At 24.9% G+C, this 15,719-nt stretch overlaps 1 protein-coding gene across 3 annotated transcripts in view; it reads left to right on the top strand.

Annotated features, from left to right (window-relative positions):
* The window catches only part of LOC136975104 (sodium- and chloride-dependent glycine transporter 2-like), a 42,306-nt gene extending 35,748 nt beyond the window's left edge, over positions 1–6,558 (top strand). For all 3 annotated transcript variants that reach the window (XM_067270107.1, XM_067270109.1, XM_067270108.1), the window contains exons 9-15: positions 9–133; positions 2,562–2,674; positions 2,996–3,124; positions 4,642–4,741; positions 5,142–5,242; positions 5,328–5,483; positions 5,551–6,558. In XM_067270107.1, the coding sequence (XP_067126208.1) occupies positions 9–133; positions 2,562–2,674; positions 2,996–3,124; positions 4,642–4,741; positions 5,142–5,242; positions 5,328–5,483; positions 5,551–5,709 (883 nt within the window). In that variant the 3' untranslated portion in view covers positions 5,710–6,558. The remainder of the gene's footprint in view (positions 1–8; positions 134–2,561; positions 2,675–2,995; positions 3,125–4,641; positions 4,742–5,141; positions 5,243–5,327; positions 5,484–5,550) is intronic.
* Positions 6,559–15,719: the final 9,161 nt, after the last annotated feature.

The following is a 15,719-nucleotide window of genomic DNA, read 5'->3' as shown; positions in this document are numbered from 1 at the left end:
AATTCCAGGGATGCAGTTTTCATCAGCTCTTTAGATTTTCTAACGAGTTTGATTTCGGGTGTGGTCATATTTTCTGTATTGGGAAATATGGCTAAAACTATGAATCTGGACGTAGAAGTTGTCGTGAAAGGAGGTTTGTTTTTATTTTTTTTTATAATGGTTTAATTAACTATATTTCATAAATTAAAGATTTTAAAACATTTCAATGGAATAACTACCGGATAATGTTACATTGCTTTATATAGGAGAGTATTTAGTTTGTGTTATCTTCTAATATCTCAAAAACGAATTGTTTTTCTTGGTATGGAAATATCTTGAATTTTAGGGCTGATATTGCGATTTCTCTGGTCAACTTTTAGTTACATGAAAGAGTCATTCAGATCGATGTGCCAGTGAGCCATCCTATTTGCTAATATTACTCTTAAAAATGAATCTGCGAAAAGCATAAGTTTACTTTCCAACACTGAATATTCTGGATATTATTTGTAAAATGACATATACAGTTACGTGTCATAAGAAATACTGTTTTTTACAATAAAAAGTTCCTTGTACACTATTTCAAAAGTACTAAATATATCTGTATATTGATGTAGTTACATAGGAAGTTATGTATAGGATCAGACTCTTCTCCATACATCACTATTTGAAGTATTATAATTGGCTTAATTAACATTTTTTAAAACTTTGATTTAAAATCTTGTTAACAGTTTTTAATTTTATATCAACAAATATTAATATAAGTAGCAAGTTTATTAAATGAAATATTACTAGATGCTGTATAATAAAGACAATGTAGGTATATAATAGTCTAAAAACAATAGTAACAGGCAAACCACGATGATTTAATGTAAATCACGAAACATAGGCAGTTCTTTTTGTGAAAATCTTTCCTTTCTAGATATAATTAGTACAAAGTTTTATAGAATTATAAACATATATTCTGATCGAACCGGATTTAAGTCTTTGCATTTAATGTTTCGTCTTAGTAATACCAACACAATCCAATGAAACTTTGTCTAACTTTGCAACTGTAAGCTGTTAAATATTTTAAATCCGTCCGTCGTTCTGTCCTTCGTTAATCTCGAGAACGGAGTTAGATGAAAAAAGGAGATAAGAGAGAGAGATTATTTTTATAATAGATTAAAATATGATTAAAAATTACAACCAGCCATTGTAATTGTTAAATTAAATAAATAAGTTAAATATTTAAATTAAAATCATTTAATAATTTAATAATAAAATTAAAATGTTTAATTATTTAAAATAAAACGATAATTAATTGAAAAATTAATTTAATGTTAATGAAATTCGTTATTTACAGATCTCGCTACTGTTAATTAAATTTGCTCTCAGTGTAATATTAAGAAAAGACTTCAATGAGTTGCACTTAATTTTCGTTGTTCATCATTATTTTTATCTTTCCACTTGATCTTTCTTTCTGATGACCGTTGGTCAGACATTTTCTGAAGACTTTCCTCAATTGTTTAATAAAGTTTTGTGACGTTTAGTAAGTCATAATTGCTAAGATAAATTTAATGGCAATTTGTTGCAAACTGGCATTGAATTTGAAATTGACTTCATTCGTGGAAATTTAGCATACGAAACATTACCCTTGACAAACTTTCCGAATAATCGTATAACCTTAAATTTCCTTCACTAATATTGTTCAAATGTACTGTAATGTTCAGCCAAATTACTGTAAATGAAACGACTTTATGGTAGAGCTCGAAGCCCTTTTTTATGACGATGCTTGTTTTCTAGATTTATCATCATGGTGACATTTCTTCACTCAAAACTTCCTGTAGTTGTAGTCTGTGTAATGCGTACTTTATCCACATCTTGAGTCTTACTGTTAAATCTGGTTCCGATATTATGCTACAACTTACAAAAGTTTTTTATTTAGGTGTTTCAATATTTTTTTTCCTTTCTGAATGTTTGAATAAACCGAGTTATCTACCAAATTCTTAACTATAACAAAATATTACATCCACAAAACAATAAAAACATCATAAAGATTCAACCATTGATTTAAGTCACTCTACCATTGTTTTAAACCGTTGTTATCGTGATATGTTTAGAGTAAAGAATTGTAAATCCTGTACAAAAATAGAAATTCTGTACTGTATTACCGGAGGATAAACTTTTTAACAATTTAATATTTATAATCATCACCGGTGTAGACTGACTCGTTCGATTTAATTCTAATCTAAGAGCGTAACCAGGTAAATAATTTTCAATTCCTAATAGGTGTCTGATAAGAAAGCATTTAGGAAGCTTTCCGCCATTTCTAAAGTCCATCACAAACGATTTAAGATGATTTATCACTAAACCCCCTTTTTTACAATAAGTATTTATCTTCTGTAATGCTATTTTAAACGTAGCATATCGTCGTCACCAGTAATTGATTCAATTGGTATGCATCATCCGAAAGACTGTTCGTAGTCAAATATGAAAAGGGATAAATATGATCATAAATATTTTATAAGCTTTATATGTTAACATAAATTTAAAATATTTTTAAAAATAATCTATGCTATTCTAGTAAATAATTATTATTTCAGGGCCAGGTCTTGCATTCGTAGCATATCCAGAAGCTTTGGCTCAACTTTGGGTACCTCAGCTGTGGTCTTTTCTCTTTTTCTTGATGTTATTTTTTCTTGGCGTTGATAGTGAGGTGATTTTCTCAGAATAAAGACCATTATTATGTTCTATACATATTTTATTTAAAATAATTGTTTCTAAAACAAGTAAGTAAAACTTGTTTTTGAAATGAATCTGTCTTATTAATTCTATTATAAAATTTTATTTGTATTTTTATTTTAATATAAATCTTATTTTAAATTTTCAGATATTAACTGTATGTATATTATTTATTATAATTAAAAAATGGTGTGAAGTTATTTTCTATTAAAATTTTTCGCATTGTAGCTGACATATTTCTTAATATATCTCTTTTTTAATTTAAAGAAAACAATGATTTTTTTTCTATTTCTAGTTTGCCTATCTGGAAACATTTCTAACAGCAATTTATGATGAATATCCTAAAATGAGAAATCGTAAAACTGCAGTGACTTTTTTCACTTGTTTGGGTTGTTTCTTATTGGGTTTACCTTGCGTTACACGGGTAATTTCAAATTTACTAATTTTTTAATATCATAAGAAATTATTTGTATAAACTTATAGAACAAGGGTCTCATTAATATGTGAACGTACTCAGCTATGATACATACCTCATCTCACTGCTCGTTATTATTTTTGTTTTATATCTGTAAAAGAAATTCGGATAAAAACAGTTCTTAAAGTGAGCCTTACTATTACAAGATCAATGCAAAACAAATAATTTTTATATAGATTCAATTTTTTTTAGTTAAACATATTTTAGATTATTATATCTTCAATCAAAGAATTTTATAGTAGGTAGCTTTCATCAGGTTTTAAAGGTAAAATTTAGACATTTTGAAAAAAATCCTTTATCGACAATTAACTCAACAACGATTACAGTTCAGTCTCGTAGGTAATCACCATTAATAACTTTTAATCCCGTGATCATAGAATGACGTTTTTTCTTTGAAGAAAGTTTCGAGAGTTGGATATTGTCGTTAAACTGTATATTTGTATAATAGTTCTGCAGGGTGAGAAATAAATGTAATTAGTTGGCACCAAATCTGGGCTGTAAGGTGAAGGAGACAGACTCTCCAGCCCAGACCAGCCATCTTCTCTAAGGTCATCTTTGCTCTATGTACTAGCGTGTTGTCGTGACGGTATCGGACTTTGTCAGTATCTTGGACGAAGTTCTTTGATATTGGTGTTCAAACGATCCAGTTGTTCACAATAAAGTTCTTTCTTGACCGTGATGTTGGTTGGAAGCAACTTCTCATGATGACGCCAAATGCCACCTTCTGCACTTTGACATTTGCAACAGTTGGTTGATCTTTGTTCATCCATGAACGTTTTCGTGAACGCTTTGCGGATGAAATCGTGAGCCTTCACTTCTGAACTGATAGAGGAACAGAACGAGAATTACGATAATACATATCATAATTTATTATTTACGTTCTCTATTAAGTTACAAATAAATAAAAATAATACATTTTAAAATTAAAACTTTTTATTAAACAAATTCTAACGGTTTTCGAACGAAATAAATTACAATTATTTCTATATTTTAGGTAAATGTAAAAGTTACACAATAAAATCTAAATATCCAGGAAAAAGTTTAAAATTTTATTTAAAAATCCTTTCCCTTATTACAAGATTTAAAAAAAAAATCATTTTTGGTAATTACCTGTCTCAATATAACTTAAATTTATACTGATTAGCTAATTGATTCCCTCATTAGAATTCATTTTATAAGTAATACAAAAAGTGCATTTTCCCTAAATAAAAAAAAATTGTAAATTATATTATTTCATACTTACATTAACCTTTCAATAGAAATGTATACACTTTTTAAAGTAAATAATTATTACTTTTTTTATATTAAAAGTTGTTATAATTTATATTATAAATTTTATTCATTTTCTCAAATCATAGTTTTTAAAATATTTATTAACATTAAATTATTTAAACAGAGCTTTATCAAATAGTGATAAAAGAAAATAAAATGTAATTTTAATATATTTCATTAAATCTTTTATTAAGGGTGGACAATATATTTTTAATTTAATGGATGTTTATGGAGGTGGCTTCTCAGTTTTACTTGTATCAGTCTGCGAAGCAGTCGCTCTAATGTGGGGATATGGTGAGTTATTATTATTAAAAATTAAATTAACTTTTTTGTTGAAGAACAACAAAACAGTTTCCTCACTCCAATGATAAAAGTAAGAGTTACAAAACCATTTATTTATTTAATGGCGATGCAGTTTGTACTGTACCGTTGCACTCGTTGAAATAGTTCTGCAAATTGTATTCTCATTAAATAAACTGCTTTGTAACACAGTGATCATCGAAAGTGTGGAGTGTTTTTATGGTTCCTTAACAGAATACAAAAATTAAGAATGTAATTCTAAGTGAAAATAAAAAAAAAACACAGAAGGTTAATATTTTTATTTTACTACAGCAATGTGGATTGTAAACTGAATATTTTTACTTTAATTATTTTGTTGTAATAATAATTAATTTGTTTTTATAATTTTATGCAGGTGTCAAAAGGTTGTGCGATGATTTTGAATTCATGCTGGGATTTCGACCCGGTTACTTTTGGCAAATTAGTTGGGCTTTTGTATCTCCAATTGTTTTATTAGTAAGAATTTAATCGTCTTTGAAAATTTATTAATTTATACTTTCAGAAATTTTCATTAATTTTCTTTTTATATTTATACTTACAGTCTATATTTATCATGGGTTTAGTTAATTATAAACCTATTACTTATAATGAGAAACCCTATCCCTTTTGGGCGGATTTGATCGGATGGTTACTTGCTCTGATTTCTCTTCTTATGATTCCAATTTGGGCTGTTGTCGTGCTTTATCAAAATAGAAAGGTAACAATTTAAGAATTAGATAACAAATATTACAATAAATTAAAAATTAAAATTGTCATACTTGCAGGATTTACGTAAGGCACTCTCTCCGACTGAAGATTGGGGTCCTACAGATCCAGAGATTCGCGAATCTAGAAATAAACTGATAGATATGAAGAGTTTTGAAAATATTGATCAAAAAGGCATAGTCAATAACTGTTTAGATATTAAAACGGAATATATGTGATAAAACTATATATAAGAATATCTACGAATGCGGTTAATGAATATTCAATATTTATTCGGCATACAGAAATCACATATATTTTTATAGTTAGTGTGTTAAAATATAAGCAAAATTTTAATTTAACTTTTTTTAAGATTTATACAAAACATTTTTATACTAGTCTTATTGGTCTGTCAAAACACTTTCATATCTCTACCGATATTTAAATATGTAAAAAAAACTTTTTAAAGTGCTATTTTTAGTTGCAGACTGTGTTGAAATAAGTTATCAAATATCAGTTTATAAAAAAAATAGTTACAGTACTTGTTATTTTCCCTCCTCTCAGAGTGACATTTTGCGAACTATTGGTTATGCAATACAAGTTGCAGACTGTCATCTATTGATGACAGAGCTTATAAGAAAAGCACAGTGCAATATGCAACATTTAAAGAGTTCTGGGGCTGTGAGAAGATATTTTACTTCCATAGAAACTAAACGTCACGAATCTGTCATCTAAAATAGATTGACTTTTTCCTGTATTTGCTGCCTGTGATATCTCAATAGTCCATTTTGTAACTCCATATCAGTTTCCGAATGTCAGTTTTAGTAAGATGTTCTTCAAAAACAAAAAAAAAACTTTAAGCAATCAGAATATTTTTTTAGTTTTTCGAAGAAGGATTGTAGAAAATGCCATATATTTTATTAAAGAAAAATTGTTTTATTTGAAATAAATGATAAATAACGTCGGGTTCTCTAGATCATATAACTAAATCGACATTCGTTTATCCTCATCAATTGTGTTGTTTTCATCATCATTATTATTCAATAAAATTTTTAAAATTAATTTTGTAGTTGTAAATATCATGTTTTTTTTAAAAAAAAAGACCTGAATTTAACAACGCGTATAAGAAGAATGGATTAAAACTAGTGGTGCATAAGACAGTTTAATTGCTTTGCATAAGACCATTTTTATCGTATTCACTTTGATTTATTTGGATCAAAAATTTAATTTTAAAATACTTTAAATTATATTCTTTACATTTAGCACAGAAGCTTAGCAAGAGAAATTGTTAGATATAAAATACCCGGCATTTTTTCCTTCTTTTTTAAAGTAAATACTCAGTGTCCTTGTTTATAATCTTTATATTATATCTAAGATCTATTTTTCCCCCTTATTAAAATCTCAACATTCACCATATTTAAAACACTAATCATTATTAAGCAAGATTTAAAACATCTTTTGTTACATTGTAATTGTATTATATTACAAAACTAGTCATTGTTAAACAACCATTTATTGACCATTTATGAAATAATATATTAATCGATCATTATTTAAATTCGATAATTTTTAGGTGTAATAATATATATATATATACATATATATATATATATTAAGAATGACTTTGTTTTTAGCATACATTGTTTTTTTTTTTGCTAGAATAAAATAACTGCAATAAAATATATTTAGATCTCGTATATTTAAAATTATATTTGAAAATTCTTCAATATTAAATTTATATGAGTTTATTTATTATTGTGAATGTCCATTCTTTAATTTATAAAATAAATAAAGCAAGTAAAAGATAAAATAACAGTCTTATTTAAGTAATTTTGTTAATTATAGCCTCGAGTTATGTACAGTACCTTTTGTTTATTGTTCTGGTATTTATAATTATCTAAAACCTGAAAATTGTAGCAACATAAATCATTATTTAATTTCAAGATTACGTTATTGAAACTTTGATCAATAATCCCTTATCAATTATGTAAAACGTATTAATATATATATAAATTTAAAATGGATTTTACTACGATAATATAAAACTTATTTCATTTTTTAATAGAAAAATTCAAAATTTATTAACTAAATTATTCAAAAAGAAAAAGAAAGTAGGAAAATTTTGATATTTGTTGTTTTAATTTAACTCGTTAGATGGCGACATTTGAAACGATTGTAGAAATCTTTAATTATCAGATTAAATATTTTTCGTTATTATTTAAATATAATTTAAAAAAAAATTACATTAGAATTAATCTAAATTCATTTTGTATTATCAATTTTAACATCACCTTAAGTCTTATATTAAAAAATATTGCTTTTTTTTTTTAGTCAAATTATTATTATTATAACCAAATTGATCAATGTTACTTATATAAAAACGTGTTTTATATACATTTTAATTCATTCATTTAATATGTATAAATAATAAATATAATAATAATAATCATTATATTTCATTAAAATTTATTATATAAACATATTTAATATACTGTGCGAGTATTTACATTTATATAATAATAGTTATAATAAATTACAATGAAATTAATTATAACGATGATATTGAAAAGTTTATAAAATATATAAAAGTAAAATTTTTAATTAAAAAATTTTCTTTTCTTTTCAAGGTAACTCTAATTAAATGTAGCCTAGACTTAATTTATCATTTCAAATTAATTATAATTAATGATCATAAATGTCGTTTTTAATTAATTGTATTATAATCATTTTATAGATTACAAATTATAATTAAATCATTTTATGTATTAATTGATTAACTTTCAGAAATGAATTTTTATTTTTCACTTGTAAAAATGTTAATATAAAGCTTTTATAATTAAAATAAATCATTGCATAGATATAAATATCTAAAATCATTTTAAAATTATAAATGTTTTTATTTCAATAGGTTAAATTCAGGAAAATTATATTAAAAAAGAAAAAAAAACAATTTCTTTTTTAATATCACACGACAGTTCGATTCAAATTTTAAAGATACTTTAAAAAATTAAAGTCCAAATTCAAAAATGTAAAACAAAGTCAAAACAATCCATTTATCAGAGAATGGATTCAACTTCCATCAGAGTTGAAATCTCTATCTATTTTCTTTTTGTCTTTTCTTCTATATTTCATGCATAAGGCTGCTAAAACTCTCTTTTATTTTTCCTCCTGAAATCTTTCTTTTTCTTTCTTTTTTACTATCCAACATCAAATAATATTTCATATTTAAAATTGAGGCATTTATCTAAATACTCTGGATGACAACAAAACCAAATTAGTACGCTAATGGTTCTTAGAAAGGGGTTTTTTTTACCCCCTTTAAAACTATATTACTGTGCGGGATCATTTTTCTTTCTTCCAGGGATAATATCCTATGGTAATTTATATGAGACCAAGATTTTAAAAAAAATATTTGTATTCCTTATTTAAAAAAAGGTGATATTTTATTTAAAAAATTTATGAATATTTTTATAAAGAAGCATGGTGTAAAATATTACCTATTTTCTTTACCTTAGTTACATTATTTATTTACGAACTTAACTTCTACAAAATGATTCTTAAGAAGAATTAATGATTAAGTAGTTACCATTAAGTTAAAGAATTTATTTTTAATCATATTAAATATACTCTAAAATGTGTACTTAATATTCTTTAACATTATTTTAAATATGCGTAATTTCTTTAAAGTTTGAAACTTGATATTATCAATTTTACATTAAGTTCCATTTTCAGATTATATCGATTCTGTGGTGTTTTAAGATATAATTATATTTTTCAAAATATTTTTATAAAAGCTGATTATGTTTAAGACGATAAAGTACTTTTAGATCTAATTAATTTGAAAGAAGTGCAATTAAAAATGCTCATTAATATTCATTAAGCAAGTTCATCCAAGCTTATGTTATTATCCTGGATATTCGTCCGTCTGTAAACACTAACTCGTTTCTATATTATATATATAAAAATAAGATATAGAACTATTTATCTGTATTTCATGTTATGTTGATTAAATTAGAAATTTACCTAATTATAGAACTTTTAATACAAAAATTTATTCAAAAACTAAGAATTAAAGCTGAATTTTCTGTAAAAAAAAAATATTTAAAAATATATCGCTAAAACTGAAATTTAATTACAATTTAATGAAGCTAAAATAATGATTCATTCATTATCCATGTAATCCAAAAACTGCAATTTTAATTATAATGAGTGGATATAAGGAAAAAAAGAAAGATTTGTTTACAAGATTAGAGATGAAATATCATTTGAAGAAACTTTGAAGTAAATTATGAAGATTTGTTGCAAATAAAGATGGCATTGTATTTGCTTTATTTAATAAAATAATTATTTGTAAGCGAAACATAAATCACAAAAGTCAACAAGATAATTAACCGGAAACTGCATTTTAATGTGTATAAATCAATAAGAATCAGATTTCACTTTAATAACTCAATTTATCATTTTGCGCGAATACTTCTTTTTATTATTTATAATTATTTTTAAAACTTTTCTGTTTTAGAAACAGAAAAGTTTTAAAAATAATTGTAAATAATTAAAAGAAGTATTCACGCAAAATGATAAATCAATTAATCGATTAATTTTTTAAATTTGAATGATAATTTGGGATAATTTAACAAGAAACTAAGATAAAACACCAGTCTAAAATTCTAGATGTAATTATTTTCAAATATTAAAGAAAATACAAAAAAAAAATCAATTCTGTAAAGCACTGTTGTCCGGTCTAGTAGTGTTCCGAGGGCTGCAAAGATGCTTTTTGACCAAAAAATACAACCCTTAATACAGTTTTAGGACGTGTGTAATAATAATAACATATAACTATATAGACAACACATTGGTAAAATATAAAACACACAACTAATTAAATATTCAAATTTTAAAAAAGTCAAATGAGAATACGCAAGTATCTTGTATTGGCTAGTTAGGCTATATCATCCGTGTAAACCGTGACGTAATTGTCATGTAATAATAATAATATGCGTTTATGATGGTCATTACGCGGGGAATAATGAGGTCTTTTAAGGTCTGTAACGTCTGAATAGGTAACTATACCCTATTCAGACGTTACAGACCTTAAAAGGAGAAACCTTGGAGAAAACCCGGAAAACTCCACGCGACAGTTTGGACGAGGCGCAAATCCACGACCGAACTGCCAGTGTTCAGGGAATAGAACCGCTTGACCACTTATATGTAAGCCCAATCACTTAGGGGAAGTGCCACCATTTTATAGGCTAAATTACTTTCAATAAATACAATAAATAAAAATATAAAAATGCCATAGTAACAAAATATTGTATTACTATTCTTTATGTTTAAATTTAATTTTCTAGTTCTCTATCCTTTACATCAAGTTTCCGCTATCTGGACCAAATTTTATAACACGACTATCTGTACGTTCGACTGTCAGACTTCATAATGTTATTTCATCAAATTTAAATCAATTTTGTTGTTTATTTATAGAAAGGTCTAAGCTATTTTACATTTTAAAAGAATAGAATCTTTGGAATATTTTTAATTAAAAATAATTAATCACAAAAATTAACAATGAAAAAAATTATGTCTATATAATAGAAAAGCTATATATAGATAACATTCATAGCTTTTTCATTTATACATAACTTATATACATATTTTACAAACGTAATTAGCATATTCTAGATATAAAATTGTCATGAAACGTATAATTGTAGTACATTTATCACAGTTTTTGTAATTAGTTTAATACGAGTATTTAATTTGTCAGCAATTTTTAATGAAGTTTACAAGAATGATGTGAAAAAGTTAATATATAAATAACGAATTATTATTATTAATGATTATAAGGAATATTTTTCTGAGTTTGATTTATAGGTCTTCAGAGAAGAGAGAACTTTTCCGACAAAATAAGCTGTTTAAATCACGGTTATTCAGTTAAGTGGAGGAGAGACTAACGAAGCTGATGAAGTGCTGATTGCTCTTGTTTAGTCAACATTTATTAAATCATTTCTGACAACTCACAATTGAAACTAGCAAAGTAATTAGTACAGAAAACACAAGAAACCTTTTGACGAAAACATATTAATTATTTGACACACACAAAAAAAATATCTTATACAAGTTATAAGCTTTTATTTATATTATTATTGCAATAAAAATCTGTGTAAAACTATAAAATAAATTCCAAAAAAAAAAAAAAATTTAAACATCACAGTCCAAAAATCGAATAATTAATTCATCTATTACACAATAGTTTAAAATATAGCTTTCTGTTAATATTTTAAATTAATTAAAGTTGGAAATTTCGCGATTACTTATAGCATCTGGATTAAACAATTCTCATTAAATAAGAAAATCAATTATTCAAAGTGATACAGTTAAACTCGTCAACTTTACTAACTCATTAATTATTCTGTAGTCTCGAAAACTCCGTGTGTCAAGTGATTCGAAAGCGAATGACAAATAATCACAAACAGAAAATAAGATAAATTTTCGAATCGTGTCTTTCAGTAAAAAGGTGATTCGTGAATTTCTCAAAGGAGAATTCATGGATACTATCGAAATAAGAAATTGGATAAAATACAAAAAAAAAGGAAAAGAAAAAAGGAACCACATTGCCTTTTCACTATCAAAACTAAACGAGAAATCTATTTATAAATTTCCAAAGAATTTATTAATATTCAAAGAATTTTTTTTCCCCTTTTGTAAATGAAATTTGCATAATTCATTGTGTTTCTTTTGCATAATAAACTAAGTCATTTCTTTGCTAAATATAATTGAATTTAACATATCTACTGTACATTAATTTTTTGAGATATTTCAATATTAAAAACACTATCTACAGTAAATTTTTCAGGCATATATCTAGATAAATACGTATCATATTTCTATATTTGGATTTGTTAAAAATTCTTGTGACAAAATATATCTTCCTTACAACACTCATTTATATTATTCGTAAAAGAAATGTTTTATTTAGTTTAAACTTATAATATATATTTTAAAATTTAATAGAATATTAATTGTTAAATCTGTAAATAATTTTAATCTAAAATTCGAAGCTGAATAACTCATATTTTCGATTTATATGATGATAATACAAATTAATTAAATTTGATGTACAGAATTTATAATAGAATTTTAATTATATTTATTAATAAAGTATAATTCTGTTAAATATATTGTACTTAATTAATAGGATGAGAAGATATACATAAGTATAAGTTATACTTAATTTAAATAATTAAATTAATTAATTCAAAAATTGTTTTTTAAAATCTATTATTTTGATTTATAATTACACTTGATATGTTTTATTTTGCTAAATATTAAATAGTTGGTCCTAAAATATAAACTTGTCAATTTGATAAGGTACAAAAATATACCTAGTATAACGAAAAATAATGCTAAAGATCAATATTTAGTGTTATTTTAATAACGGTGCATCTATAAATTGATCCGAAATTCAGTAGACGTACTCATTACATTAAGTTGCTATGCTGATACTCAAGAATAGAGATTCATCTAGCATCTTAAACCAACTAGAAGCGACACATTAACTGACTGGTGGTATTAGAGGATTCGATCGAAGAGGACAGGGATATTGCCTAAAAGCTAAAGCTGTCTAACAGAACTGGTGTATAATTACACTTGGCACTTATTACTACTTCACAACGCTTATCTAGAAAGTTAGAATTTTTTTTTTCTTTTTTAAATCTATTTCAGTATGAAACATTTATGAGGATTTATTTACTGAACGTAAGAATTTTATACAGTTTTTTTCAAATTTTTATTTATAAAAATCTAGCGTACCTATTTAGTATCAAATGTGATTTATTAAAGACGTTTGATCTTAAATGTGTAAAGTAGAAATTTAATCACGGAAAACGGCTTTAAAAATAATTGATTTGACTGTTTCACATTTAAAATACAGTTCTATCGACATTTTTAAAATTTAATTAAACTTGAAAATGTATTTGTATTTATAAACAAAAATTGTTATTACGAATTAATTTATTTTATAATCTAAATCATCTTATTTAATAATACAATACATAAAACTAGGGTATATAAATTAGTTTATAAGTCTTTTTTTACGCTGTATTCAGTAATTAATTTATTTTCTTGTTCAAATAACTTCATCGAGGCTAAACCGAGTCACTTTAAAATTAAGAAACGTGAAATGTCAATTATTATTAAATTAAAAATTTTATATACGTCAACGAACTGAATGACACGTTTTAAACTTTTAATTATAATTTGATATTTTTACTATAATTTTCATCTTCTATTGGTTTAACACGTCGCATTATAATTATGTAGAAATTTTAAGAATCTTTCTGAAAATGTTTCCGAGCTTTATAAAAAGCCTATCGAGCAGAATTTTTATGTAGAATAATTAGAACATTTAAAAATTCAGAAAAAAGTTCCATTAATTTAATTATAATTTGAATCAATGAACTAGAAAATTAAGACTTTGAAAAGAATGTAAAATGCTTGATTGGTGATCTTCGAAAGGTACATGCTTTTAATGTAGTAATGATGTAGTATCGTTCATTACAACTGTATTTAAAAAGAATGAAATTGCCCTTGCATTATTTACTAATTTGTTTCGCCAACAAAATTTATTAAATCGAAATAATAAGACTAAAAAGCAACGATCGAAGAATTGACTCTAATTCATAATGAGAATTTCCAGTTAAAGTTTAAAAACATGAAAAAAAATCTTCTTTGTTTAAATTCGGCATTATTATACTTAAGCCTATATTTTCTTTTAAAATGTCGTCTAGAATCAACAATAAATATCGAAAATGTTTATGTAATAATAGATTTATAAATAAAATAGTAAAAAAAATTCTTGAATTTTAATTTAAAAAAAGCATCGAGTATTGTATGGCGAATTTTTCTATATCGCTACTCATAATGTCCATTTGTATTCAGGCCAACTCGGGAATATTAAATTTTTTTTTATTATTATTATTACTGGAGTATTTTGTTTACAATTGTTTTATTCGAATATTACTGATTTTTGGTTGTTCTATAAAATCCTATTATACGTAAACATTTGCTTATGACAGAATACAAGATCACATGATTGTAGGGTTTATACGCCGCTTCTGATCACGATAGACGTAGGACAAACGTCAAGTATGTTTTTCTATTTCTATTTAAATTTTTCCTGATTCCAAAATACTTTATTTACGAAGAAACGGCATATCGATGATATTTTTCGCTAGTTTATTTTTTAAATTAATAAATTTAATGTCTCTACTGCTGTTCTACTGCTACATCGCTTAAGTTTTTAATTGATTATTTGTTTTAATAATTGATTAAAGTTCTAATGTGTTTTATGTGTAAATAAAATGTGATTTTTTTTTTTACTTTTATTTTAAATCTGCTTTTACAAACTGACATAAAAAGAAACTAAAATCAAGTATAAAGCATTAAAAATTTGATGTTGTGCACGTTAAAATTTTTATGCTTTATAATATAACATTAAAAAATAAATAAGAGTGTGTGTTTTTTAATTTTATTATACACTGAAGCGTAAAAAATAATCTGTATTCCTTCGTCGAAAAATGAATATTAATCCTTTCAATGGTATTTCGTGTTAATGTTCTGTCGACCGTGCTTCGTTGATGTTCTAACATTCAGAATTCGTAAAATTTTAAACTATTATCAGTATATTTTTCTTTAAAAATAGTGATTCTGTAAATTATATTTCGAATCTTTTGTAATTTTCACTTCATTTCTTGTGAAATAATGGCTTGAACTCAGAACACCTAAACTTGGATTACAGTGTATTTGAAGTTTACAGTACTTAAAATACTAATTTACGCGTGTATTTGAAAATCCGGATGGAGTCCGGGCCCAATTAGTCTGGATTTTTGACGCTTCACCGTACTTCTAAATCTAAGGATTTGCCGATGTACTACTGTACATCTTCACATTATTAAATTTTGATATGTTTTTAATGTAACTTACGTGTTACTTTTAGCAATTTCTGGTTTATAATTTACTACCAAATTTGTCAGAGCGTTAAAATCTTTCAATTCCTAAGAATTTATTTCATTTTATGAATTCAAAAAGAATATTCTAATAGAATTAAAATGGTTTAATTTTATTTATAAAGTAAGCATATTTATAATATTTTAAATAATATATACATATGAAAACTAATAAATATATTAAACTTTTTAATATAAATTAGATCAGCTTTTGGAATATCTGAAAATCTTAATGATATTTTACTTAG

Source organism: Centruroides vittatus, unplaced genomic scaffold (assembly GCF_030686945.1).
Source record: "Centruroides vittatus isolate TY-2023 unplaced genomic scaffold, ASM3068694v2 contig_364, whole genome shotgun sequence".
In the NCBI taxonomy this organism is placed as follows: domain Eukaryota; kingdom Metazoa; phylum Arthropoda; class Arachnida; order Scorpiones; family Buthidae; genus Centruroides; species Centruroides vittatus.
The sequence above is the reverse complement of the archived record's forward strand: the minus strand, read 5'-3'. Positions and strand labels throughout refer to the sequence as shown.